The 26,626-nt window shown below is 38.4% G+C and overlaps 1 protein-coding gene across 1 annotated transcript; it reads right to left on the bottom strand.

The window, feature by feature from the left end:
* Window positions 1–1,069: 1,069 nt before the first annotated feature.
* rnf24 (ring finger protein 24) lies at window positions 1,070–18,889 on the bottom strand. Its single transcript, XM_061058711.1, has 6 exons — window positions 18,656–18,889; window positions 15,975–16,124; window positions 12,361–12,403; window positions 11,478–11,519; window positions 6,883–6,962; window positions 1,070–5,361 (listed from the first exon to the last, which is right to left on the bottom strand). The coding sequence occupies exons 1-6, from the start codon at window positions 18,670–18,672 to the stop codon at window positions 5,220–5,222; spliced, it is 474 nt and encodes a 157-aa protein (XP_060914694.1). The 5' UTR covers window positions 18,673–18,889; the 3' UTR covers window positions 1,070–5,219.
* Between the last annotated feature and the right edge of the window lie 7,737 nt (window positions 18,890–26,626).

The raw sequence follows: 26,626 nt of genomic DNA, 5'->3' as shown, positions 1-26,626 counted from the left end.
TGGCTCCAGAAAGCTTTCCCCTTTATCCCCCTTATGGGCAGCCTTGGTTTGCCGTGAAAACTGGTCTCATATCTGGCAAACAATGGTAAAGTTGCCATCAAGTGGAGTGTGTGAAACAAATTCAATGGATAAAATCATGAGGCAGAACATCAGTGTAAAATGTAAAATATCAACACAGAGTAGGCCTACATACAGGTGAAAAATAGACATGTTGTTGAGTGTGGTTGCAACAGTCATGTGAGGCTCCATGTGACACTCACACACCATGTGTTAAAAAATGAGGGTGTGACTGGATGTTAATACCTGCATAGGTAGGCAGGTTATAGGATGTGTCTGAGTAATGTAAAGGATCTTGATGTTCCTTTAATCTCGAAGGGAAGCTCTACTGATTATGACAACAATTGTCTGCTCAAGTTTTGATTACAAACCGTTGACGTTATTGAGGCTTTCAAAGCAGTACATAGCAGTTCCGCGGCATATGCCACTCATATGCGGCATATGCCACTCATATGAGTGGACCAGACCGGCATTCATTGTGGCGAGGAGAATAATAAATCCTTCAGTTTCAATAGGGTCCTCGCTCCGAGGTCGGTGCTCGGTCCCTAAAAAATCATAACACGCTGGTCGAAGACCATGCTGCTGGCTAATTTTCCTGCTAATAGGCTACCTACCAATACTTTAATGACAATTTGAAAGAAGGACTACGCAATACACTGATATCGGTACTTTTAATTCAGTAAAGGATGTGACGGTTCTGCTGCACTTACTTGGGCTTGACAGAGAACTTTCAAATTTCAAGTTATAAAATATACCAGGTCAAAATATTAATAATGAAGATCGTTAGAAACTACTCAATTTAAACACAAGGGGGTGGTATTGGACCATTTAAAAAATGAATCTGGTCAACATTATAATGTCCAAAATCCTAATTCTGGATATAATTAATATGTAAATATGGTAAATCTGGGCAACACATAATTTATGTATTTTGTGTGGTAAGGAAGAATAACAACTTAAATAGCTTTTCATGACAGACATTTTGACTATATATGCAAGAAACACACTCAAATCTTTCCAAAGCTTGGAAATTTTATTTACAAGTCAAGTCAGTCACATGCAACATTTTCTTAAAATGAATTTACATGAAATTAGCAAAAACAAGAAAAGAAAAGAAATTCATATTATTTTCTTCAAAATAGCAATATACAAAAATAGAGCTTACAAATACTGTACAGCAATTGTCTCCAAAAAATATTCTGCTGCAGAATTCTTAGTTTTACAAACAATGTCTGTGAGAGTCCACAAACATAATCAGTGTTAACAAACAGAGAGGGAGGGTTGGGGGTAAGGTGGGGATGCACTGGTTAAGGTGCGAGGCTTTTTTTTTGGACATAATTATTTGTGAGTCTGAGAGGTTAGGCTACAGAGGAATAAATAATTAAACATATCAATAAGGAAGTCTCCTTCAGGGAGCAGTGGTGGAGATTTAAACTCCTAAATGTGTCGTAGAAAAACAACAACCATGGGAATACAAGAAAATCCTTCACATATTTAGAGGATTTGACAACCAAATGTTTACGTCTGTTTTTTCATTTATGTTCCAGCCATGCTTTTTCATATCCTGCCAGAGCCAAGAGCCAATCTTATTTATGGCTATCAGACATATTCTACTTTGAACAACAGTACATTTTTGACATGATGCTGCGTTCCCTGCTATCTGATTGCGTTATGTATATTCATAATAGACATAACTCAGAAGCAGTTTGACGTCAATGTTAATTTCAGTGGCAGGAAGTCACTGATACATTTATACATGGCTGAGTTTCTTCTCTCTTTTTGTTTTGGGCCATAACCTGAAAGAGAAAATCTCACCAATCTCTTTAATCTCTTTAAAAATTCCTTCTTCCTGGCTTGGACATAACTTGTAAATGTTAACTTTGGGTTGGCACTTTTGATTTTAGTGGGATTAGGACAGCACACAAGGATGAAAAGGAGAAGTTAGGAAGGAAAGGCTAAACGTGTTTACAATCAAACACAACACTCAAGACATCTAAATGGCTGGAAGTGTTCAGCTGTCATTTAGTTTTACAGGAAGGAGCATTTCTTGTGCACCTTTTGTATAAATACACCACTAGTGACAATACTGTCTACTTACATGTATCAAAGGTGATATCAGTGGCAACAGGATTATGCAAAATAGCATACTTTCACATTTAATCTCCTCGATTACTCTCATGAACCTTCCACTCTGAGACAGATCTGTTAGCGGGAGTAAAGCTTTAAGATTTGTGTCATTTGTAATGAGCTACAAAAAAAGATCTTCGTTCAGGGACAGTAGCAACAGTACTCACCCATACAAAGTTTGTATATTGATTTATTGGGGGTGCTGTTATTTAGAATATAAATTTGAAAACTGAAACATTTAGGGTGAGAAGCAAGTTAAACAAAACAGTCAGAGCCTCTTCATAACCCAAGACCAGGAAGCAGATAGGTACCAAATAATGTTCCACGTCATACTGAGGAAGGCTCTTTTGCTGCTTTATGTTCTTCAACATAAAGCCACAACTTCAATAACAGGCCAGAAAATTAAAAACACTTCTCTAATATTGTGGCAGTTTTGTTCAAATATGTTCATTTGAATTCAAATGGTCTCAGAATGTTCATTGTTTTTCCATCAGTGGTAGTATAGAGGTGCATTAATGTCATAGCTCTGCCAGACCATGGAGGGGCGACAAAGAATAGAAAATCACTTCTGCTGTTGTTTCAGTTTACAGATGACATTTTTCTGACATTGGAACAGAGTTCACGCCTGTGGGGGGTTAGGTCAGACCACCACAGAGGCCACAGTAACAATAATCTTCTTTAATAACAGCCTGAATGCAATGTCACTTTTGATCAATCCATGGTTTGGGAAATGGTATGCCTATATGAACTGACAAGTGTTTAGTGCATGCAAATAGAGTCGGATTAGGATGGTGAAAGCCACAATCAATGTATAGTTCTTAGATTGTTGCACTTTTATAAAAGGTACTTGAGTTGTAGTGTAAGTCTGATTTTAACTGGATTTTTTCTCCTTGACTAGAATTTTTTTTAAAATAGGCCTGTTAAGTTGCCAATTTGTCCATGAGTGATTTTTTAAACATTAGACCACACAGGCATTTCCCAACACTAGAACACATCATAAAGTCAATATTAAATGTTGACAAAATGATTTCCTTTTTTAAAATCCTGATAGAATATTCATTTTTTTTTTTTAATTTTACTTAAAGAGGGACTACTCTTGGTTTAGATTTGGTTTAATGCCTTTGCTGTGATTGTATGATTGTCATTTGACAATACTGATCATGGGAAAAAGATCATCTCAAACTTATCCCTCTTATCCAGGTCCACTTCTTTAAAGCACATAGGCTTCTTTTTTTTTATTAAAAAAGGCAAATCTTTCAGATCAGCAAATTTTCCCTCAACACATTCACCAAATTCTGCTAACGAGAGAAGAGGACAAAAAAGTTAGCCACAAAAGGTGAGGGGGATCAGGATCAGTTACTGTATGTGTGGCACAAAAACAAAAAGCACCCTGTACCTTACAGAGAGAGAGAGAGAGAGAGAGAGAGAGAGAGAGAGAGGGGGAGAGAGGGAGCGAGAGAGGCGAAAGCACCAGAATCCTGTGGCCAAAAGGCCGAACTACCCTGTTTGTTTGCAAGTGTGTGTGTATGAATGAAAATGCTGCTCCATTACAACCTGCTGACCACTGACACTATGGCTGGGATGGGGGTCGAGGGGGCCCCTCGAGCCCCTCCCTGTGTGGATGAGTGACAGTCTTTTACAGAGTAGTGTGTAACATGTCCAAAAGATATGCTGATGATATGTTGACGGCAGTAAATCTGATGGAGTTGTCAGTCAGCATGCACCCTGTGCGGCTGTACCCAGAAATGGGAATAACTAGGCTATTGGGGTGAAAGCAAAAATAACTGCAGCTGTGAAGGCAAACACCTGCTTCTTCCTCGTGTCTGCCTACACTGAATATCAGTCATTTCTAGCAGGCTACGTGAGGCAAGGTTAGGGTTAAAAAATACACAAGTTTTGTTTTTCTGCCTTAATCTGAAGCGAGCCACTTAAAACATTCTCACTGGTCAGCCTCAGTGAATGAGATGAGGCAGCAGCAGAGCAAAATAAAGATAGAACATTTTTGTTTCATTTGAATGACTTACTTACTTAATTGTGCCTCGTTTCTTTTGTTTGTTCTGTAAAGCAGCTCTAAAGAAAAAGCATCAGGTGTCACCATAATACTGGTTAAGTAATCACACGATTTGTAGTTACTTTGAAACACAGATTTTCTGAAAGTTTTTCTGATAAAGGAAGATCATCAGTAATGTCTGGGGTAACCTGGTATATATACCAGGTAAGAATAAAATAGATTTTGTTCATTTTATCAACATCCTGTATTGAAAACAAAAAAACAATCACATTGAGATGAGTGACACACAGTGAGGAGGGAACCTTTCTATCAACGTAGTGTGTAAAAATGGTGGGTTTCAAAACATTCAAACCTTTCACATTTAGTCAGACATCAAGTCTCGAGGTTGCTTTGAGCTTCATTATGTGTTTTTGTGCAATCACAAAACAAAGAATTGTCCATGTGTCCTGATTTCTACCAACATGTTGTCCCTTTCAGATATTATTATTTGTTGAAAAATCAAACTTTTTAACCTATGTGGCTTTGTACTGTACATTGAAATAAAAATAAATGATAATATATAAAACATGATCTTGCTACTATGATCACAAGCAATTAAGGTTTGACTTGTCATAAAGTGCTTGCTAAAAAAAAAAAAGGATTTTAGTTTATTGTAGTTCTTGGCTTCTCGTTTTTTTTTCCTCTCCTGGTCTTTAGCTGGTGTCCCCAGAAAAGTGCTTTGGTTGTGAAACTGTTTTTGAAGGAAACTTCTTCTACGTTAACTCTTCTTCATCGTCCGTGAAAAAGGAAAAATGAAACAACAAAAAAACAGTCCTCTGGAGTCTCACGAGTCCTCATGTGAACCGCTGCAAGGATAAAAGAGTTAACGATGGCTGCAGACTCACCGTTTGTTGTGACAGTCTGAGCAGTTTCTCTGCTCTGTCCACACACTCATACCAAAGTGTACCTGTACAGGTGAGAGTGTGAGCAATGGGATGTGTGACTGGGTTTTTGTTGTGTGAAGTATGACAAGGGTGCAAGTCTGCTAAACAAGGTGCTCGATCCCGGGCAGAGGCTGCTGTGTTTGTGGCGGGGGATCTGGGCTGCCGGCCTGCTGGGCGAGCTGCAGGACGGGCATGTTGCACAGCGGGCAAACTTTCCTCACCTCCAACCATTTAATGAGGCACCTGGAAGAGAGAGCGAGCAGAGGGTGCGTGGTTAAGACGGAGAAGAGAGAGAAATAAGAGTCAATCAGACAACATCAGTTTTGATGAGCTTGAGATTATACAAAAACTATTTTCTAGCCTCATTATTCAGCAGTTCTTGAGGGAGCATCTTTATCAGTTTTCACACTTGGTTGTTTTGTGAAAAGGAGCTGAGACCAGATAAGAGAATCCGATCCAGCTGTAATCTTTAAAAGTGCCATCTGTCAGTTTTGGATTTAGATGATCATACACTGGTATTAAGAGAAATAAGACATTTAATTTAAACTTCAAATATTTGTTTGGACTGATGTTTAATAATGCAGCTTTTAAATCCTGTGTCCAATAGAGACACATGTACAGTATCTTTGAAACCTAAAATATCCAATTCAGTACATTTCTTTGACATTAAAAATGTATATCATTACTTTACTGTTTATCAGGTTTTAAAAAACTTTTGCAAATATCGATTTTGCCTGGGACCAAGAAAAACTGTGAGGCTTTAACCCAGACTGCAGAGAATGTTCTTTTTTCTCTAGTTGTATTGATTTTTTTCTTTTCCATGCTAGCAATCAATTTCAAATGCTTAGAAACCAAGCTGACCACAGCCTTTGTTCACTGTCAAGCAGCCAACTCCAAATATGACAGCCACTCTTTTGTCCTACTCAAAGATAGAAAGTCTACCCAAAGTCTAAATATGCCCGACTCACACAAGTGCAGAACCATTGGCCATCACATCTTTAAACCAAAATAATGAAGAGCAACAGTCAAACCTTGTCTGGTCTAACACATCAGCATCACTGTGAGAATGCTTTGCTCTGATGCTGTGGTGACGTCACAGTCTTTCACTATCACTCATATCGTATCACTATCTCTGTGACAGTATATTGTATCACCACCGCTAGTCAGTAGTCACTTTCAAAAGTCTTCAGGAATGCAATGTTTTGACATTAAGTTTTGTCTTTGATAAATCTGACTCTTTTTCTTCTCTGTGTTCGTCTCTATGAGAACAAGATATTATCCTCTCCGCCACTTTGTGTTTTTAGTTGTGGTCGGTCCCGGAATGTCTGTTTTCTTTGTAAAATAGCACAACTTTACTGGCACACAGTCTAACAGGAGTGTTTATACAGTGGATTCAGTGAGCGTTGACCACTCCTGCAGAAACTTGTGGGGTGAGGTGGACTAGGCCAATGGAGGGGTCGTGCTGACATAAACAACTCAGTTTTAATGATCAGGTCACGGGGGGGGATGTTATGGGAAAAAGTTGGCAAAAGCAATATATCATGTTCTGTGTAGTCACTCACTAAATACATGTTTAGCTTAAGGTTAAGCGCTTATGTTATGTACTTCGTTTTTTTTTTGTTGATGGATTAAAATGTACTACATCATCAAGGAAATCAGTCCAGATCAATGTGTCCTTGACATGTATGTGTTCACTCTCCAGTGTGTGTGTGTGTGTGTGTGTTTTAGTGTGTCCATAAATGTCAACCGAAACCTTATACTTACTTCCTATGAAAGGCATGTTTACACGGACAAATCCCCAGCTCATCTTTCTGTTTGAACTCCTCTAAGCACACCGCACATATCTGAAAGGGAGAGGGGGGGGGGGGGGTGGTTTGAGTTAGAGGTTTTTTTTCCCCTGTGAAAGGCAGTGCAGAAAGCTTGAATGTTGGTTGTTCTCGTGATGTTGAGTTCTTTCAGTTTTAATGTAAGCTCTGTCTTTAGGGATTGGAAACAAAATATGAGAGCAACTGAGGTCAAGAACTCCTGGAAGACGACCAATATGGCCAACATCTGCAAAGCATTTGACACAAACAGCACAGCAGTTAACTGACCAGCTATGTCCATGATCTCAGTTACGTTGCCAAAGATGAAATAGTAGTGATAACAGTTGTACTATATTCCTCGCCGGTGTCCTTAAAAGGTCACTGATGCAATCCTGATGTGCAAGATGGAGGTATTTGTCGTCTTGTATGTTTGTTTGAAACACACAGCTACTGCTGGCTGGCAGGTCATGGGGTTGTCTAACAGCCACACGTGTGTGCAGTCATTAAAATCTAGAGTAAAACTGTGAAAAGGAGATCAATCTAAGCTGCTCAATTCTCAAATTCTCTATTTGCAGATTTAGCCAGTTGGCAAACACTGGAAGAATGTTAATTCTTCAACAATAACAAACAAATCCATTTAGTCAGCTTTTTGGGTCTGTTTTTATGTAGTAAACAACCGACTCATTGTTTATCATAGAGACACATGACAGATGATATGATAACATGCACGGTTTGTTTAGAGCATTCAAGCATTATTCAGGAAGTAAATATTCAACATCTAAAGTAATGTTTGGCAATCTGCTAGAAGAGGATGAAGCACAAGATAACGCAGCTCGTCAATGTCATCTCGCCCCAGTGGATAAGCCATAAAAATGTGCAAACAAAACTCTTTTTTGTGAGTAAAGTCTTCCTATCACAATCCAGAAATACTGACTATATTCGAGGGCTGGTCAATCAAGATACCATAGAGTTTAAACCAAGCTTTCCCCTCATAAAAGTCTGGTTTTGCCTCTAGCATCACACCCTGCATTTCATTTCATCTCTCCACACTCTCAGGCTCCATCTGAATTTTCAGACTCCATAACAAAGGAATATTTGCAAGGTCATGCCCCTTTGTTTGCATGCTGCTGACTGGCAATCCCAGAACCTGTGGAGCTATTTGTGCAATGCAAAGCACACGGGTATCACTACAGACCACACGACCTTCTGCTTGATCGAGTGTTCCCCTGGCTGTTTATGCCAGTAGGGAATACAGCAACTTCTTTTTGCCCGTGTCATTACACTATATCCACAAGGGTAACACATTTTGGGTAACATGAACCTGCCTGTGAAAGTCATCGCTTGCTGGTGGAGAGAACTAACAGACCAACATCAGAGTTGTAATGACGAGGATAACAGAACAGAAAGCCGGAGAGCTGAAATTTGGGGCAAAAATGGCCAATAAGTCTTCTAATTCTAACCAAGTCTAGACCTCATATCCAGACTAAATTTCACCCAACCAGTGGATAATACTTCCAAGAAAAGAGTTTTAATTTGGCACGATTATTTTGGCTGTTTAATCCTGCAACTATTACTTCTTTTGGCCACACACATTCTCATTTTCTTAGCTCTGCTTCAAGGGGGCTGGATGGACAAGGGAGGATGAAAAGAACAGCATGAGAGCTCTTAGCTTTTCTCTGGGTGATTTCTGGACCCAGAACAATCCTCTGGGAAGATGTCAGCTTTGCTCTCTTTATTTGTGAAAAGATCTGAGTTTTTGTTCTTTTTTGGTGCCTCGTCTATAGAGTCACACTCACAGTAGGGATCTGGCAACCTTGGCCAACTTTTGACAGAACTTCTTTCTCCCCATTAAGTGAATAAACCCTGCAACCTTTAGTTACGGCTTCCATGCGAACACATGGACCTCATTTCATTGAAAGTAACAAAACCAGATCATGGATTTGTTCAGAGAAAGACTCCACAATCTACTATCGATGTAAAACACAAAATATTTGGTTAAAAACAGATTTAACTGAGGTTCAGCAAAAATTTGTCATGAAATAATCTATATTAAAAAAAAGTTCATAGCCAAGCAGCTAAGTGAGTCAGAAACAAGAAGATAAGAAAGAAGTCTCAGAATAATCCTCCAAAAAAAAATGTGTACAGAATGATCACGAGCTATCTTCGATGGCTAATCAGAACCAGTGGTATTGTTTTTCTGTGTCTCCTATCATAAGAACATGATGCAATCATAATACATTTGGCACCACTTTTTTTTTTTACCATTTCTATCCACTGTTTCATTACTTCCTGAATTAAGTGTTTCAATTCACTTTATAACAGATGTGCATTTATTTACTCAATTCATTTTTGTCTTATTCACATACTATGTAGACATGGGCCCTTATAAAACATGTAGGAAACACAGGCTCACTTAAAGAAATTACACATAAGACAAATTAATAAAAAAATAACTATAGCAACGCCCCCTGACAGAAAACATACTTGTTAGGTAACTTGCGATATGGATCGCTTTAATGAAAACAAAGGCCCGGCCAATGAGATTTTTGGCGCCGATAACAATATCGATACTGGGGAGACAAAAAAATCAAATACCGATATATCTGCCGATATCTTTCCTTGATCTAAGTTTGATCTGTAGAACTATATATATATTTCTATATACACATGTATTGTGTTGATCCCTCAAACGCAATTATCAAACATACAGTATAACAAAGACAAGATGGTCACTCAACTGGAAAGTAACTGGGCTTGGACGTGTATCACTGCTTGACACAGCGTGATAATGTTTGTTATAATCCATATAGCAAACTCTGCTGATGGCAGATAACTGCTGTGTAATACAATGATACTCAAATTAAATGCTATTTGACTGGTTAATAAATCTAGTGATATCGGCTCATATCTCACTTGATCGTCTAATACCGGCCAACGTTATTGGCTGGCCGATTTATCGGTCGGACTCTAAAGGAAAGCCAAGATATAAACTCTGTTAAAAGGATGCTTCAATTCTACATTATAAATAAGTTATAGAATAGTTATAAGAAGTACCAAAATACATAATGCCTTCTATGCATATGCTAATGAGCTATGTTAAAACAGAAGGAGCAGTTAGACAGAGCAGGAATCACTACAACGGGTTGAAAATGCAGTCGGTACAACTTGTTTAATCTGTCTGACTAGAAACAAATACTGTTGCCCGGCTTGCACATTTTAACTTCTCCTTCATGCTTTTATACTACAGAACTATGTCATTATAACTTTCAACAAAAATGATCTGCTGCTTTAGAAAAACAACTCTTACAAATATGCGTGTACATTTGTGTTTAACTGCAGCTGCAAAGTACGCCATTCCTTTCAACTGATATTGTATGACATGAAGTCTTTACATCAATGTCTTCCTCACACACATACATGGTGCACTTAAAAGGAGACGAGGTCAAAATCTGATACAAAAAGGAGACCTGGCCGGGTTACAAAGAAAACAAACTTGAGCATGGCCTGACCAGTAAAATGATCTCGTATTAGCACTCCTACTCCAGATATTGCAATAAATACTGAGATTGAGTCCATACAGTGGAGTGTCTCCGGGGTGCTCCTTTGGTGTGGGAGCCTTTCAAACTGGGTCACCCACCCAGGCTGCTGTGTGTGTGAATATTATTGTCCTTAAACAAATACAGCTTGGATATTTGGTCCCAGTCTCACATGACACCTTCTGATGCTTTCCTCCAGTTTCTAATAACATAAACAACAAAGAGGGGGCCTCATGGCACAGTGGGAAATTCCAAAACCAATGACTAGAAACTGTTGAGCCCTGTGTCAAAGCACACATGAAGATGCTATTGTTAACATTTCATTTGCACTGCAGTGTTAAAGGATATTGTGTTCCTGGCTTGGGACAGCCATGTTTTACAGTGCTAAGCTAGAGCAGCTGCTTTGCACTTGGACTGCTGCTTGTATTTTTCCAACCAGGCTGAGTCGACATACAGCATTACATAACACTGGTAAGGAGACCACTCATGACTCAACCATACCCATGCTATTTTTCACAAGACCAATGTTCTTTTCGTTAAATAGCACAAAAATGTGTCTCCTATAGGTATAAATGATACATTTCATCACTGTTGCCAAAATGGATGAACCCGGAAAATCCCAGAAACAGACGCAGGGACACATATTGTAAAACAATCAGAGGTGTAGAATCCAACTGTTTAACCGGTTCAAACATTTCAAAGTGTATGCTAAGACATATGCCTTTTAAATGAATGGATTTATGCCTTTGAGCATGCATTCAAGATTTCTATATAACAACACAAGCAGATTGGAAGCACAAAGGCTGACTTGATTAAATAGAAGACATTGACGCAAAAGCAATACAAGTTATCTAGAACACAATTGTTAGTGCAAATTATCAGATGTATCTGTTCTTTGTGTACTCGTCTGGTTACATTACAGACTGTTCTCTCCACTTGATCATAGTTAAGAAAGCAATGCTGGGCTTTAAGTGTCATTGCAGTGACAAAAACTGAAATTAAGCAGATGGGTTCTTACCTCATGCAAATTTAGCTCTTTCACTTTCTCCTTCTGAATGACCTGGGAGGCATAATGAGACGAGAAAAGATTAGTCACTGGTAGTGTAATATTGTAAGAGAAAACAGTGCCTCTGGAGATGTTATTATAATAAGTGTGTGATGTAAAATCGCAGAGTAAGACTGAATAGGAAGAGAAGATGTACTTTATTATGGTCGCTGGTTTACTGTAAATGAATGCATGTCGACAAATGTGCACGTGTTAGCTGTGTGTGTCTGCTATATGAGCGTGGTCGTCTTACATAATCTAAACAGAAGTTGAGACCATCAGTATTTTAGTCGGCAAGTTGTAGGATACAAAACAAGTTGCAGATTCAAAGGTCAGCGTAGTATCTTCTTCGACAGTGTGTGCATGTATGTAAACGTGAATGTGTTTGACTTGACATGTGGCACCCAGAATAGGCACTAGCTGCTATTACATAATTGAAGGACACGAGAGTCATGTTTGTGCCTCCATCACTCCCTCGTACTTGCTTTGCAGGCTGTACTTTGCTGACATGCTTGGCCCTAGATGATGATGAGCCTGGTTTTTCCAGTTAAGCCCTTTTCTTACCTTCAGTTTAAGGAAATCCTGAGTTTTTGAAAATACACTTCTTCTAAAACCTGTGATTTTTTTTTTTTTTTAATGGTCCATTGAAATCCTTAACCATAGTTAAGCCTGCAACTAGCAGAAGAGTCACTAAATGAGAAACCTGCACCTGCTGAACTGACATTTAGGGACCAGAGGGGATCGTGCTTTTAACTCTATTTCTGCATAATGGTAGAAAAAATACGATATCAAATCTCTGAACTGTCAAAGTGTGTGTGTGTGTGTGTGTGTGTGTGTGTGTCACTGGAGAACGTACTTGTTTGTATGCATATAGCTCTTTGTGCGCCTGGTGCCGTAACCTGGGGAGACGTAAAGACAAAACACCTTTTTGATTAGTTTTTGATCTTCTACAACTGACTGGCTTAGAGACAAAATATTCACACATCCTGGAAAAAAGAAGACGTACAAATATGGGTGTGCTTTCCTTGCACCCTACATCTACTCTAGTACCATGAATGGGAGTAAAAAATGAATAACCAATTGCTAGTACACGATTCTACATCCGGTGCAACAGTCTACTGAATAAACATTGACAGAAAGGAGTGAGATTCTAACAATAACATAACACCTTTCTGAATTCTGTCAAATATTTGTTTGCTTAGTAAAGCAACAGTAGGCCAAGTTACTAATCAACAGATTATCCTTAGAAGGCCTTAGCTGTAGTTTCTTGTCAAAACAAACAGTTGTAACATCAAGTTGAAATATCAACACAAAGTATCACCCATAATACACTACATGCAACATTTTAAGCATTACTGCAGGTGGTTGAGGCACTCTATAGAGACCCGCAAAAATCAAAATATAAAAAAGTAGAGTACCCCAAGCTATAACCAATGTTTTTATAGTTTGTATAAAACTCTGGGTGTAACTCTTAATAAACATTGCTCTTGTAAATGAGCACAAAACACAAAAGGAGAACAGAGAGAACACTGGAAAAGAGAGTATCTAGGCACTGAGAATGGAATACAAAATGTAGAAATTATTGAAGAGCAACAAGAGCAATAGAGATAGGAGAAATTCATAGGTTTGTAAGATTTACCTCCATAACAAGTAACCTTAACCTCTCGCAGCAGAGTGAGAGGGATCTGTAAAACAAGCAGCACAGTCTAGGAGAGAAACTGACATTTTCAAAGAGGTCAGCAGGAAAAGGTGCAGAGACTCCCAAGGGTAGGGGACAACTGTTCATGCGCTGGGTCATGGGTTACTCGTGGGAGTTGCTCAGATACCCCTAAGAACAATATCACAGTGGGCAAGGAGAATTTGCTATATTTATTAGGGGTCTATTTTACCCGTACTATTTTCATCTGACATCAGGGTGGAAAGCTAAAAATCTGCAGTAATAATAATGTCATACTGCTGTGTTCCTGGCTGCAAGTCAGAGACAACGTACAGTGAGAATCTGAGGGATACTGGGCTGTGATTCCAGTAAAAACAGCATATTTTATAACCTATGAAAAAGTGGCTTAATGCTAACATTAGCTGTTATGTAAGAGAAGCTTCCAGGTTTTTAAATATGTTGTTTTCCTTTGAAATATTACCAGAATTCCCTTTCATTTGTCCTTTTGGTTGCGCCGTAATTTAGAAGAAGTGAGATGAAAACAATTGGGAGATAACCTTAATGAAGACATGTAAAATAAGAAATGTTATATTCTACCAACATTTGAGCTCCCCACTGACTGTGTGATGTCCGAGGAAATTGTCACCTTGAAAATATGGCCAATAACCCTTAGGTGTCCACATGACTTCTCCTCAAAATTATAAATAAAAGACCGACTAAAAGATGTAAAATATGTATGTCAGCATCCTTGCAATCAGGAATATTTGATTGGGTTGCTGTGCCTTGTGGCATGTCACCTCACTGAACATTCATAGCAACTCAATAAATATTGAATCTGTATTAGACTGTTATAAACATATTCACATATCACCATTATAAACCTTTGTGTTTTGCTCATGCATTCATTATTTGAGGCCTTCTGTTGCTTGTGATGCCCCGTGGTAAAGAAATACTTTCCCAGCCTTGCTAAGTGTGCTGAACATTTCACATATATGTGTGTGGACTGAAGACCCACTGGCAGAGATAGTTGAGTATTTCTGTCAGAGTCTGCCTTGTGTCAACATGTGTGAATGTTTGTCTCGAATAGAATAATGACGTGCAACACGTCAACACTAAAGTAAATTCTTCAGGGCCCTCGTTCACCTGTCAGTGTAAACAAGAGCAAGGATGCTTACTACATAAAAAATGATTTTCTCCATCCTACATTAAACTCAGTTGTAGCCATTATGTCTTTGTACATGAGAAATACATTTCATATGTACATAAACCTCAGCAAGGAGGCTTTGACTTTCCTCCATCATACATGATGGTGCATTAAGTTGAAGTCCTTTGGGAGACTGCATCTTTAGATGGAGCAAAATCGCTATTTTTGCATTTTGTGAGAAAACTTGGTAACTTTATCTTAGTATTTCATCATTGTACTGCATCAAAGTTTCTTTTTACAGTGAGATGAAAGAAAGGTTCAACAGAGTAGCAGTTAACCTACTTACCATGTTCCCTGCAAGATAGGATATGACAGGGTGGCGAGGGGTGAATTTGTTGGAAACTGCTGCTTCCCACTGTCTTAGATAAAAAATGGCGGACATTATTTTTGCTCACTTCGTTGCTGCTGGGAGAAAACCCAGCAGCAACAGGAACAGGAGCTGGGGCACCACTAATTAAATCAGTGGGGTTAAAGAAGGGCCACAAGAATGACTAGTGACCACTTCTATTTATCTTTTATAGGAATTAATAACTGGGTTATACTTAAATGAGCAAATATAAATGGTTACACAAAACACTGAAAATAAATCAAAAGAAAATATAATAAATAGCTTTAAGCTAGAGGACAACACTAAGGAGATAAACTGCTTTCTTTGACGCAAAGTGCCATGATCATTACAATGTAAACATGATGCTGTGGATTTCAGCAAATCAATGTATCTGAAAACTGTTCAGATAGAAATGTCACCAATTGTAGAATCAAAGCTAACTTCTCCAAACTGTGCTGTTGAAAATTATTTCCCATATGTGAATCAACAATCAGCAAGATGGAATACAAAAAAAAATCACATTTCTTAAAAAGAAAAAAAGCCATAGGCCATTGTGACCAAGTGCCATACAGCTCATTGGATAGAAACAATGTGATTATAGGATATTTAACTGCTTACTACAGATTTTCACAACAAATTCAGGGTGCAGAAATGCTTAGGTCTGACCTTCATGAATCATTTACATACACTAAAAATATGCTGATGTCATAATGCTGTAACTATAAGAAACATCAGCATCCACTTCAGGTGCCATCAGCTGATGTCAGCTAAAACAGATTCTTGGTAGCAGCGCTGCAACTTGTTGTGTAGGGCACATTTTTAAAGCCTAAAAAAGTGTTTATGGACTCTAGGGGTTAAAAAAAAAAAAATCGGACACCAGATTTGTTCCTAGACACGATCTAGCAAGCTATTCTATAAACAACTTTTGTTGCTCTACCGTCAACAATAGGTAGTGTTACATGGCTAAGCTAAGCCCCTTTACCCTCTAATAGCACAAAGACTAAAAAAATGTTTTTTATTTTTTTTTTATTTAGTTTTGTTTGTATTTTTTACTCCGTAAAGCACTCTGAAGTGTATGGAATTTACTTTACATATTCGGCTGCCTTGCTTTCCATTGCCTTACCACCAAATGAATGATTTGTTGCACCCAGTAAACAGAAAATCTTGCATAAATGCCGCTGTATGACACTTATAGTCACAAAGTCATACAGCAAAGCACCATAAATCAACACACATTTTAAGCAGAGCCAAGTTTAAAGTCAAAAAGTGCTTGGAGCTTACCTTATTAGGTAGCAGCAGAAGAGGAGGCTGAGGATGAAAACAAAGATGGCCGTCCCAAACACCACAATGTAGATATTAAGGGGAAGGTTCTGGAACCCTATATTTGGCATCCTGAAACTGTAGTGCGGGAAATCGGAGCTCATGGATAGTCTGGATGGAGAAAGACAAATGACATGTAGTTGTAAGTAAGTTTTCCACTTACTGTGGAAAACACTGAACAAAATGAGGTCCTATTACACAGCAGGAACATATTTCAGCCTTTGGTTTTAGTTTCAGTTTTGTTTTACTGTAAATGTTCATTTTTACCTTCACCAGGCTGTACACAGTGCTCACATCTTCTACTGTAAGTTACACAAATGATTTGAAAGAATATTTGAATGTCTTTAAGGTATTTTTCATCACACTTGGGTGGATTTTAAAGCCCATTAAGGATAGGCCACAGTGTCTGCCTTTTTGGCACTGGAAAATGCAAATGCTTAAGAGTGGCTTCTGAAAAATGAGACACCCTGCATAGAAAGTCCACTCCAGGTGAGGAGTTTGGATATGTGCTCATAAATATGCAACAGAACACAGAATATAGAGTGTGATAAAAAGCATCCAACTTCATGATGAAAAAAAATACACCCTTGAGCTGAAGATGCAATAGTGCCCTGTATGTCCTTCATCCACAGTGACTCATGCCTCTATTTCAATAGAATTATTCCATAATTCTCATAAACTTCATAATATCTGCGAGTGGAGACTCCTGACATGGCTGGACTCTTTTCACACAGGAACAAGACAGTGGTTGGGTTATACCTTCTCAATGCCCGTCATTTTGAAAGACAGGGTGGTAAAAAAATTCCATCATAGCATGTTATCAGCCGTCATTTAATGTTCATTTTTCCACGACCTATTTAATAACATTTATTGTTTAAAACAACTTTATCGACAATAATTATGTTAACTATGAGGAACAATCAGAAAGTAGAATTATAAGTGCAAGGAGAGAAAATATTAACAGACACCAACCCTGTGGAAACTTTTCATCTAATTCTTTTCCATTTACAGTGAAGCAGGCAAACATACCGTGGTCATTGTTCTCAAACTACCAATATGAATGATGCCGTCTTACAGAGTTATTCAAAATAAATATGAAAGAACCTTTTACCTAACATCTATTGAAATTAACTTCATTGACCGATTGTTGCCTTAAACTCAAAACATTTGTCCGGTCTGCATGGACTGAGCTGAGTGCTCAAACACATCAGGGCAGATTGCAGCAGAGGCGATTGTCTTAAGGTTTTGCATCTTTGACTCAGACAACTTCTCATGGCTGTTTGGATTCTTCTTTTGAAGGATTAATCACCACTCTGCTGCCATACTGGAGACAGGAATTACCAGCTCTACGTCAAACTTTTGTAGTCAGGAAACTTATCTTCAACTGAAATGATTTAAAAAAAAAAAAAAAAAAGGTGTTCCCACTCTGACCTGAGGAAAGACTGGGACTGATTAAGGGTATGAGGACTGCTGAATTGAAAGTACCAAGTTTTAATTTGTGGTAGTTAAATGTTTTAAATAAAAAACAGAAGTGCGATACTGAGATGTATGACCTTTAATGTATGACCAACATTTTCATTTTGTTATCCCAGAGAGTAAAGTATCAAAATGTGTCACTGAGGCTGGAGGTTTGTTCCTTCATCATTTTAAGACCCTTTTTATTTTCCATAAACAGGCCGAGTGGCCATCTTGAGAGAAAATGTTCTTGATTTTGTTTTGAATTACATAAAGGGACACTTAACATTATTCATAAAGTCTAAGTTCCAACACACACAATCTATTGGACAAGTGCTCTTACACAATATACCAAAGGGACATGACTGGACATGTCTTCGCCCACCCATTGAAGTGGGGGAGGGGAGGACAGGAATAACTTTACTCCTTAGGGAACCCTCCCCTCTACTTAACACTGAGAGCTTCATTCCTCTACACTCCTACAGAAAGTGGAAAGTTTTGAAGGTTTCCTTTTGAGGCCACTGACAATCCTCCACTGCTTATAACGTCATATGGGCCTCACAGTGCATCTAAGGAGTATGTTGAAACTTCCTCTATCCTCAGAAGCCTCTTTATGACAGTCATCCAAAAAGTATTAACACTCATAATGGGTTACAGTTAGACACTGAAAACATCTGGATCATTATATCAGATAAAGCTGTTGACAGGTTAAGGAACATCAATTTCTCTTTCCAGCCGGTTTCTAATTCTCTCTAATTTAAATGTGATCAGACAATCTTTTTGTAAGCCGTAGGCTTCTAACAAGCATTCATACTACAATTACAAAGAGTTCTCACCTTATAGAAACTGTATGCAGAGGAGAAGAAAATAGATTACGGCTGCTCAACTAAAATGTAATGTACATTGATTGTGCAACCTCATTATCTGCAGCAGACACGAACATACAAACATGGTGAGGAGCTATATGACTTTCACACAAACTAACAACTATACATTGGTACCTCACCCTTCAAAGAGGGTAGTTGAATAACCTTCTGTCTGAAGGAATTTTGTCACTTCAAATCAAATTAAAAATAACTCACCAGCACACTACCATATTTACTTTCAGACAACCTTTACTCTTTCAAGGTTAAAAAAATGAAATACTGGGGTCGACCACTTTCGACTGGTGTTGAACATGAACATACCCGAGTGGCGCCTTCATGCTGAGGAGCAGAAAAAGTCTGCAAAGATTGATAACAGAGGCCCTTTAGAAGTGATATGACATTGTCCTTGAGAGCATTGTGAGCGAGTCGTCTTCTGTTGACTTGTTTGGATCATAGCCCTTTCTTTTCCCAGTTCCAAAACGCACTGAAGACTGGCTTCAACTTCAGACTCTGTTTGCTTTCTCTCTCTCAGCAGCCTCAACAACCTCCGCCTGCTTCTCTTAACACACATACATGCAGCCGGGCATGCTGACATTTACATACGCAATGCAAACCAACACCACTGGAGAAATCCCAGACCAACACACCCACAACTCATCCTTCATAGTAGATAGCACAATTAAAGACCGAGGCCTTCATTGTTTGCACCTCAATAACAATTACAGTATTATACATTTATTTTTCACTCCTGAGGGGTCATGGAATCCAATCTTTTTTTAGGATGATAACAAGTTTGATGGTGATCAACATTTACAACATTGGTTCCCAACCGTGGTACGATCTCGGGGAGGGGCTTTGTCTGCTCTAAGGTTGTCAAAATTAGATTACTTTTCTAAAATTAGATTTACATTTATGTAACTACAATATTAACACATTTACTGAATAGTTTACACAAAGGCATTTGGTAAGGACCAGTGTGTTTGGGCCTTTGTTTGGATTTTTTCAATCAGCTTAGCTTTTCTTAGCTCTTAGAAAAAAAAAAGGAAAAGTCTAAAAGTAGGGGGGGCTACAAGGAAAACAGTTGGGAACCACTGCTTCATAAGATGTAGTAACTCAACTTTAAGTCATAATAACAATGATAAGTTGACTACTTCTGGCAACCACTGCAGCTACTGCATCACATTCAAATTTATAATTTTTCATAACTGGTAAGGCTAAAACGGCACTAAAAAAATGCATATTCAAATTATGTCAGGCTGTGTTAAATACATAAATAGAAATAACAATAGTTAGAGTAAAGCAATCCCTTCCATCAAACATGATTATTTCCTATACAGGGTATAATCGAGGAGTTAACACGGCCTGATTTTCTATGACAAATCTATCTCGTATTGTGAGGCTGCTTTGAAAAAAACGGTTAAACTCCCACGCTGAACTATAACCCAGTTCTGTGGCCCCATGGAGCTACAGCAGGACTGTTAGACAAACAGTGAGTCCACTATTACCGTGCTAAGGACAGGTGTAGGACAGATATGTGGGTCATTCAACTGACATTGAATTCATCAATGCAGGTTAGGATGAATGATGGATAAAATGTTCCTCTTGGGAGTACATCTTCTTCTGGAAGGTTTTCTCTGTCACCCTTTGCAACACCCTCGCAGTATCAAGACTCGCTGACATAGAGGATCTTGGGATCATCAAGTGATCTAGAAACTCAACTCCTTAGCAGTAAACAAGACACATGCACTGTACCACGTAAAAAGGTTTATGGGTGTCACGCTACAAGCAATACGGTCCAACTCAATCAATGGACACTGTGTAGTATTAAAAAAACGTGACAAATTTATGAAAAAACATGAGTGGGAGATTAGAGAAAAAAATTGAATAACTGCATGGTTTAATGAATTGGGATTTTTTTTTTGTATGAATGTGTTAAACTGCAGTTTGATTTTGAAAGAATGCTGTTAGTCTTGCAAGTTCACCTCAGACACGTCGTCAATAGGCCCATTGAAGCTCCTCTGGCAGCCAGTAAACATTCTACATGTTACAAAGACAATCAATGCAGGGTTCCAGTTTAACTTGTAGGAACAAAAATGTCTACCAAGATGTTAAAGAGTAATCGTACTCCAGGCTTACCGCATAGCTTACTGTGCGTTCAAAAGAACCTCATTGCCCCTCTCACTCTTTCGAACTGAAAGGCCCACTCAGGACAAAATCCAAACCTGCATGCTTCACAGACTATAAATCTAGTTTTAAAAATAATGTGAATGTCCAACGAGGCTGTCCAGACACCACACAGCAAGTAGAGTACAGAAATGAGCTGTATTGTGAGTAGACGCCAATGGATACTAATCCTAGGTGTGTCCAAGCAGCTTTCAGAGTCAATTTTATGACTTGGCAGCAAGCCGCATCTTCTAGTTGAAGAGGGCAGATGTGATCTGCATCAGCTCTCCACATACCAGCATTTCTGCCTCTCTCACTCAAGACATATTCACATGGCATCACCCCATTACATAAGCACCACACTTCACATTAAAAGGAAATCAGCACGAGTGACCAAATCCCTCTTCGCACTCTGTGAATTTTTTCTTGTTTTGTGATTGAAGAGAAACAAATCTTTGCTTTCAACTTTTGTGCTATGGAAGATTATGAGACAATAAAATAAAGTCTCACTAAAAAAAACACACACTATTCCTGCACACTAGCAGAAATAGTTTTTTTATTTTTTTATTTATACAGATTTTGATATTTGGAAGATTCAACATCAATACATGAACCCACTCAGGGTCTGTCTTTCCAGCATTCAATGCAAATGCAATTTTTCAGAAAACTATCCAAAGTCAACAAGATAATGATAAAAAAAATTTAAAAAAAAGACATCCATCCCTTGGTTGTATTTTTGGTAACTTTATCAACTCAATATTAAACATTACCTGAGAATGAGATAACAGTCAAACCCAAGAACTAAATCATCCTTCTTTAGGAATACTTTTTACCACCAATATGTTTTTCATTGACTGTGAATGAACTTTTATGAACCTTTTCAATGTGGACCTCTTGCCTTCATGTAAAGAAAACATCACCTCATAGCAGACCAAACCTGCAGAGTTACACTTTTTGCTCTGTGATAATTTCACTACTACCATCCAATTCTTCTGAGTATTTATTAACCCAGACTACAACCACAAACACTTCCTGAGGGCCGTTCTGTTCTAGGCCAATGACTCATCACTTATTTGGGTAACGAAACGGTTGACATGACTGTGACGCAGGTCAAAGTAAAACTAAGTCTGCAGACTTTTTGTAAAACAAAAAATACATTCACATGGCAGAAGGACATCTTGTCCAATCCCAGTCCCTACCAAACAAAACAGCTGACCCTTAAAGTGTCACATGAACCCAACACTTTCATACCATTTCTGGTAAGCCAGTAACATTTCGGCCAGACTCAGGAATACTCTACCTATGAAAATCATTTTGCAAACATTTGATAGTGGTTTAACAGAGAAGCTTGCGTTTTTAGACAACCGAGGAACATTCAAAACATCTGAACAAAGGACCCTCCCTTTCTCCTTGCTCAGCCATTACATAACTGATGTCTCATACAATGTGATGCCTGTACAGCTTAATCAAACATAATGAACATATCAACACCCTACCTTACCCATCATCAAAAGTGGTTTAACCAGTAAACACATCACAGGATCAAATAAAATGTTGACCTTGCGACCCGTGGCTTTTCATATATTTGTCACGTGCAAAAAGTCCGAGGCAGCCACTAAGAAAAACTTTGCAGCCAAGGACAGTGCAGCCAAAACCTTGACAAAAACTTAATTAAATGTAGCAGTGTCTTTTAATAACCCCCCAAAACGTATGGATTATATAATAAGGCATTTCTTCTTGAATTTAATCTAAAATTCCCTTTAAAATCACCCCCAAACCTGAGCTTTGTTCAGGAGTTGTTTTTGATCAGCCTATAAAATCACATCCTCAAGATGCTGTCCAAATCTGCTGGTGGAAATTTCCACTAGCAGCCGTGGCAGGCCATGAGATTTGCACATTTGAAACTTAATATGCCAAAGGGCAGCAACAAACACCCAGGCCTCAGAGGCAGAGTGAGTGCCTCTGTGAAATGTGTTGGCTGTGGTAGATGAAATGATCACATATTAGAGGAGGTCCCACTGGCCTTCCAGATATCTGACCATCCATGAAAACATATGATATAACCACTCCTAGTGCAAATGTTTTAGAATGGCTAGTTAAAGCATATTTTTAGACAGAGAGGAGGGAAACCATATTGGCCACAAAACATACAAACACAAGCATTGGACTAACCGTCAGACAGGGGTGTAGAACCCTTAAATTTTTTTTTTTTAAAAGCATCTTCTGTGTTTAAACTGTAACAACTCTGAGTTGTATTATTCTACACCCTAAGAGGATTAAGATATTTATAATCACGCACCACATTACTTATGAAAGTAGCCAACAGTTTCCAGTTGAAGTCCTGAAAATGCATCACCAAAAACTTGTTTTTCCAAAGTTGGGCCAAGTTCTGCAGTAAGTAGGTCGCTGTAACTATAACTCCAGTTATGGAGAAGTGGGACGAAAAAGATTGGAGAGGTGCAGACATGGTCAACCTGATAGAATTCAGTATGCATGATTTACTCTTCATTTGCCTCCTGCATGCGCCTTCTTACACTTGCATAATATTCAAAAGCATGCGTAAGAGTTGGCACACAGTAAAATTACAATGACTTTCTAGTTGTTTTGGTTTTGGTTGGTTTCTAGTTGAACAAGTGCTTACTCTTGTTTACCTCAGGCATTGGTTTACTGCTTTACAAAGAGTCATATTTAAGTGACATGATTCCAGACATAATTGCACCTTTGTATTGTATTGTAGGCAGTGAAGTCTCAATTAGGACCTCTCCTTTCCAACTCTGTTATTATCAAGAAACCAACAAAAACACATTTCAAAAACACATTTCGAAACCAAGCGGCAACCTATGATGTTGAAAAAATGAAGCCAATGGGGAAGTGCAAAAGTCTGGAGTTTATCGAGTGTCCACTTGAGGCTGGCTGCAGAAAACCTGAAATCACATACACGCCCCTCAAAAATGCCTATTTACAGCCTGGTTCAAAACCAAAAATGGATCCAAATAGCTCATGCGAGTTATTGATAATATGGCAAGTGGCTGACGTGAGTGATGGGCTTGGTTTACAGTCGCTTAAAACCCGCCTTAGCTGTCAAACTCCCCTGCAGTAACCAATGGGTGACAACACTCAGGCTTCGTCCATGTTTAGCTAGAGTCTATGCTCCAAACACTTAGTTCTTACCTTGTTGTTGTATGCAATGTTGCTATAAAAACAAGGGCATCTTATGTGTGTTGTGTGTTTCAGGGCATTTTCACACCTAGAATTTGTTGTCTCTGGTCCGAATAATGCACCAATTTGTTACAAAAATCCCAAATGTAAAGAAAGACGCAGCGTTTCCACATGTTTAGAATTTCATTGGCTATATGTAACATCATTCATCGGCACTGTGGCATGCAAGTGGCCAGGTACACATGCATCAGAACAGGGGCAGGCACCTTTTTTCAACTTGTAATCTCATTGGCTATTATAGGCTGGGAAAAGTGAATGAAAGGCCGCGATTGGCCAATTGAGGTGGCATCCAAAAGGTCAGAGTACAGCAGCAAAGTTTGGAAATAGCTTTCTCCCAACAATGTTGCCACAAGTTTTAAAAAAGTAGAAAAGTCACAAGCCACAAGATTCAATTATATGATTTAATTATCAACTGAAATCACTGAAACAGTCCAAAACAGAAAAAGTTTGTCATGACCTATATGCTCTCTCTCTCTCCCTCCTGTCGAAACCCATCATTCCTCAGTGGACCCTGACAGTAACACAAGCTGACAAAAACAAGAGGAACTGACACACACAGCTGTCCCCTGGCACTTGTCCCCACCAAACCCAGAGATCTTTTTTTTTTTTTTTTACTGGAGGTGGGTCCTTTAGTTTCAGTGTAAATGTCTCCTTCTTACAACTTTTTCTCTCCCTCTTTCCAACCATTTGAATCTATTTTTAAGGACTTTGACAATTGACAATTTTAGCTAGCAGCCACACTCACAGTTCCCAAAGTAAAGAGTGCCGAGTTATTTGAATTAAAATATAAATTGTTCTTTTCAAAACAGTATAAGACCATAACGAAATGGTTTTAAGTTTTTACAATGCAACTGATCTCCCCCCCCCCCCCCCCGTTACCTACTTTAGAGAACAGGACTCTTGGTCAAATTGCAGGGTCACAGTTACTATAAATAAAACCTGTAGTCATGTGAGAGTGAGTAAGTGTCGCTGAAACATGAAAACAACTTGAATCATTTACAAGTCATATCAACTCTTGGAGTAATCACCTACTGCACTGAAGCAAACAACCAAACAGTCAAAAGAGCGAATAGTGGAAATAAAGGTGTCAAGTTCACAAACTTTGACAATTTACAAATAGGTTTATTCAATACAGGAAAAACTGACAATGGGAAAAAAATATCTGCAATAAATATTGTGAAAACGAAGATATGGTAATTTCCGCAGGTCTGACAGTATGGGATTGCAGGGGGAAATAAGACAAGATGACTAAATGTGCACATTTGCAATGTATTTCTGTGCAATAGAATTACCGTACCTCCTATTGCTAAATACATTAAAGTCTGTGTAAAGCAATGCAAAAAGTATTGTAAGTCTGTTACACAGAAGACAGTGTTATTAACTAGCATCATTGTAGAGCATCATTATCATTAAAATAAACCTAGATCACAGCATCTTATTAAGCAATAAAATCTGCATTGATGTACTCAGCAACGTTAATGATACAGGGCTTTTTTAGTTTGAGGTTTCACAACGTATTCAATAGGTTGTATTAACTTACCAATAACAGGAGCAATAGTGTGTTGAATGGTATAAAATCCTTAAGTTAAGTTGGAAAAAGGTGTATTTGAAACGTGTTGACCAACTCCACATGTTTTAAGGAAACACTAGTCCTTTTCAAATCTGTTTGCAATGTGGTACTGTGCCACCGTATTTAACCTTCGGCCCGAATGTGAGTGACAAGTGTCCACAAGTTAGTACTTCCTTTACCTCATGAATGTCCGGTAATGCTCATTGCCTCTTTATTGGAAGATTATACAACTGGTATTAACATAGACCGTATGAAATTACTTTTTCTACTACAGTTGTCACAAAACTAAAAGGTTTCTTTTTACTTTACAACAATATCAGAAAAAATACATTGATATGTTTTGATACCAAGGCAAAAAAAAATCTTCTGCAATTAATATTGGGTAATCTCTTCTTTTCAATTACAAAGATGTAGATGTACCTAACAACTGAAAAGCAATATTTACTTTAATTTAGATTTCATAAAAAGGACCTGATCACATTTGTTGGCTGCCTACATAAACATGTTTTTCACAGAGGTATGTTGTGAGTTTTGGATTGTTGTGCTTTGTAATTTCTGAATTATCCATGCCTTGTTTGTAAGTCACCTGAATTCGCCTCAAATGCATGCTAGTCCTGGAAGCCATTAAATATGAATGCTCGAAGGCTTACAAGAGGAGCTTTGTGCATTCAGGACCTATAAAGAGCTACAAATACAGAATATTGGCTGAACATCGGTATTCCTTACCCTTGCCTTGTTGCCTGACTACTTTCAGGCTCGGAGAGCAGTAGCCGGCATACCTAGCTGCTGATTTGGAAAAGAAGCCTGAGGCTGGAAAGAGCTCTGGTGTGACGTATGAGGGCAACAGCTGCAGAATGCACGTGTGGTTTGTTTTCAAATAAAAGTGATAGAAAAGGTTGGCCATATGAAAGAATACTCTTTTAGGGAGCATTTAGGGAAATTCTGTGTCAAAACAAATGTAACTGACATTTGATAGCAGGCCCTTCGAGCAAGAATAATAGCACATCAAATCTCAGCGTTAGAAATCAGTATTCTTCAAATCAGCATTTAACAATAACTTGAACTGAAGAACTGTTTTTTACATTGGAGTTTTGAACCACTCAAGCTAAAGATCAGGGTAGCGATCAGGGCTCACATTGATATGTCTGGTCTCATTCAATCATGTCTAAAGTCAAGCCACAGGAAGTTTTCCTCCCTGTTCTCTGCTTGGTTGTAAGACATACATGCCTTATATTATAACCTCAATTGTGCTTATTTGCATTTCTTACAGTCGTGAATACAGAGTACAGTGTAATGCATAACTGTGGCGGTGTAGGCAGTCAAATAACCTGAATTCAAAA

The sequence above is a fragment of the Labrus mixtus genome, chromosome 2 (assembly GCF_963584025.1).
Source record: "Labrus mixtus chromosome 2, fLabMix1.1, whole genome shotgun sequence".
In the NCBI taxonomy this organism is placed as follows: Eukaryota; Metazoa; Chordata; class Actinopteri; order Labriformes; family Labridae; genus Labrus; species Labrus mixtus.
This window is presented reverse-complemented; position numbering and strand designations above follow the sequence as displayed.

Coding starts and splice junctions, on each gene's coding strand:
- rnf24 (XM_061058711.1), bottom strand. Junction 6,963..11,477: donor AAGAGCTAAATTTGCATGAG/GTAAGAACCCAT, acceptor TCTCCCTTTCAG/ATATGTGCGGTGTGCTTAGA. Junction 5,362..6,882: donor AAACATGCCTTTCATAGGAA/GTAAGTATAAGG, acceptor TCTCTCTTCCAG/GTGCCTCATTAAATGGTTGG.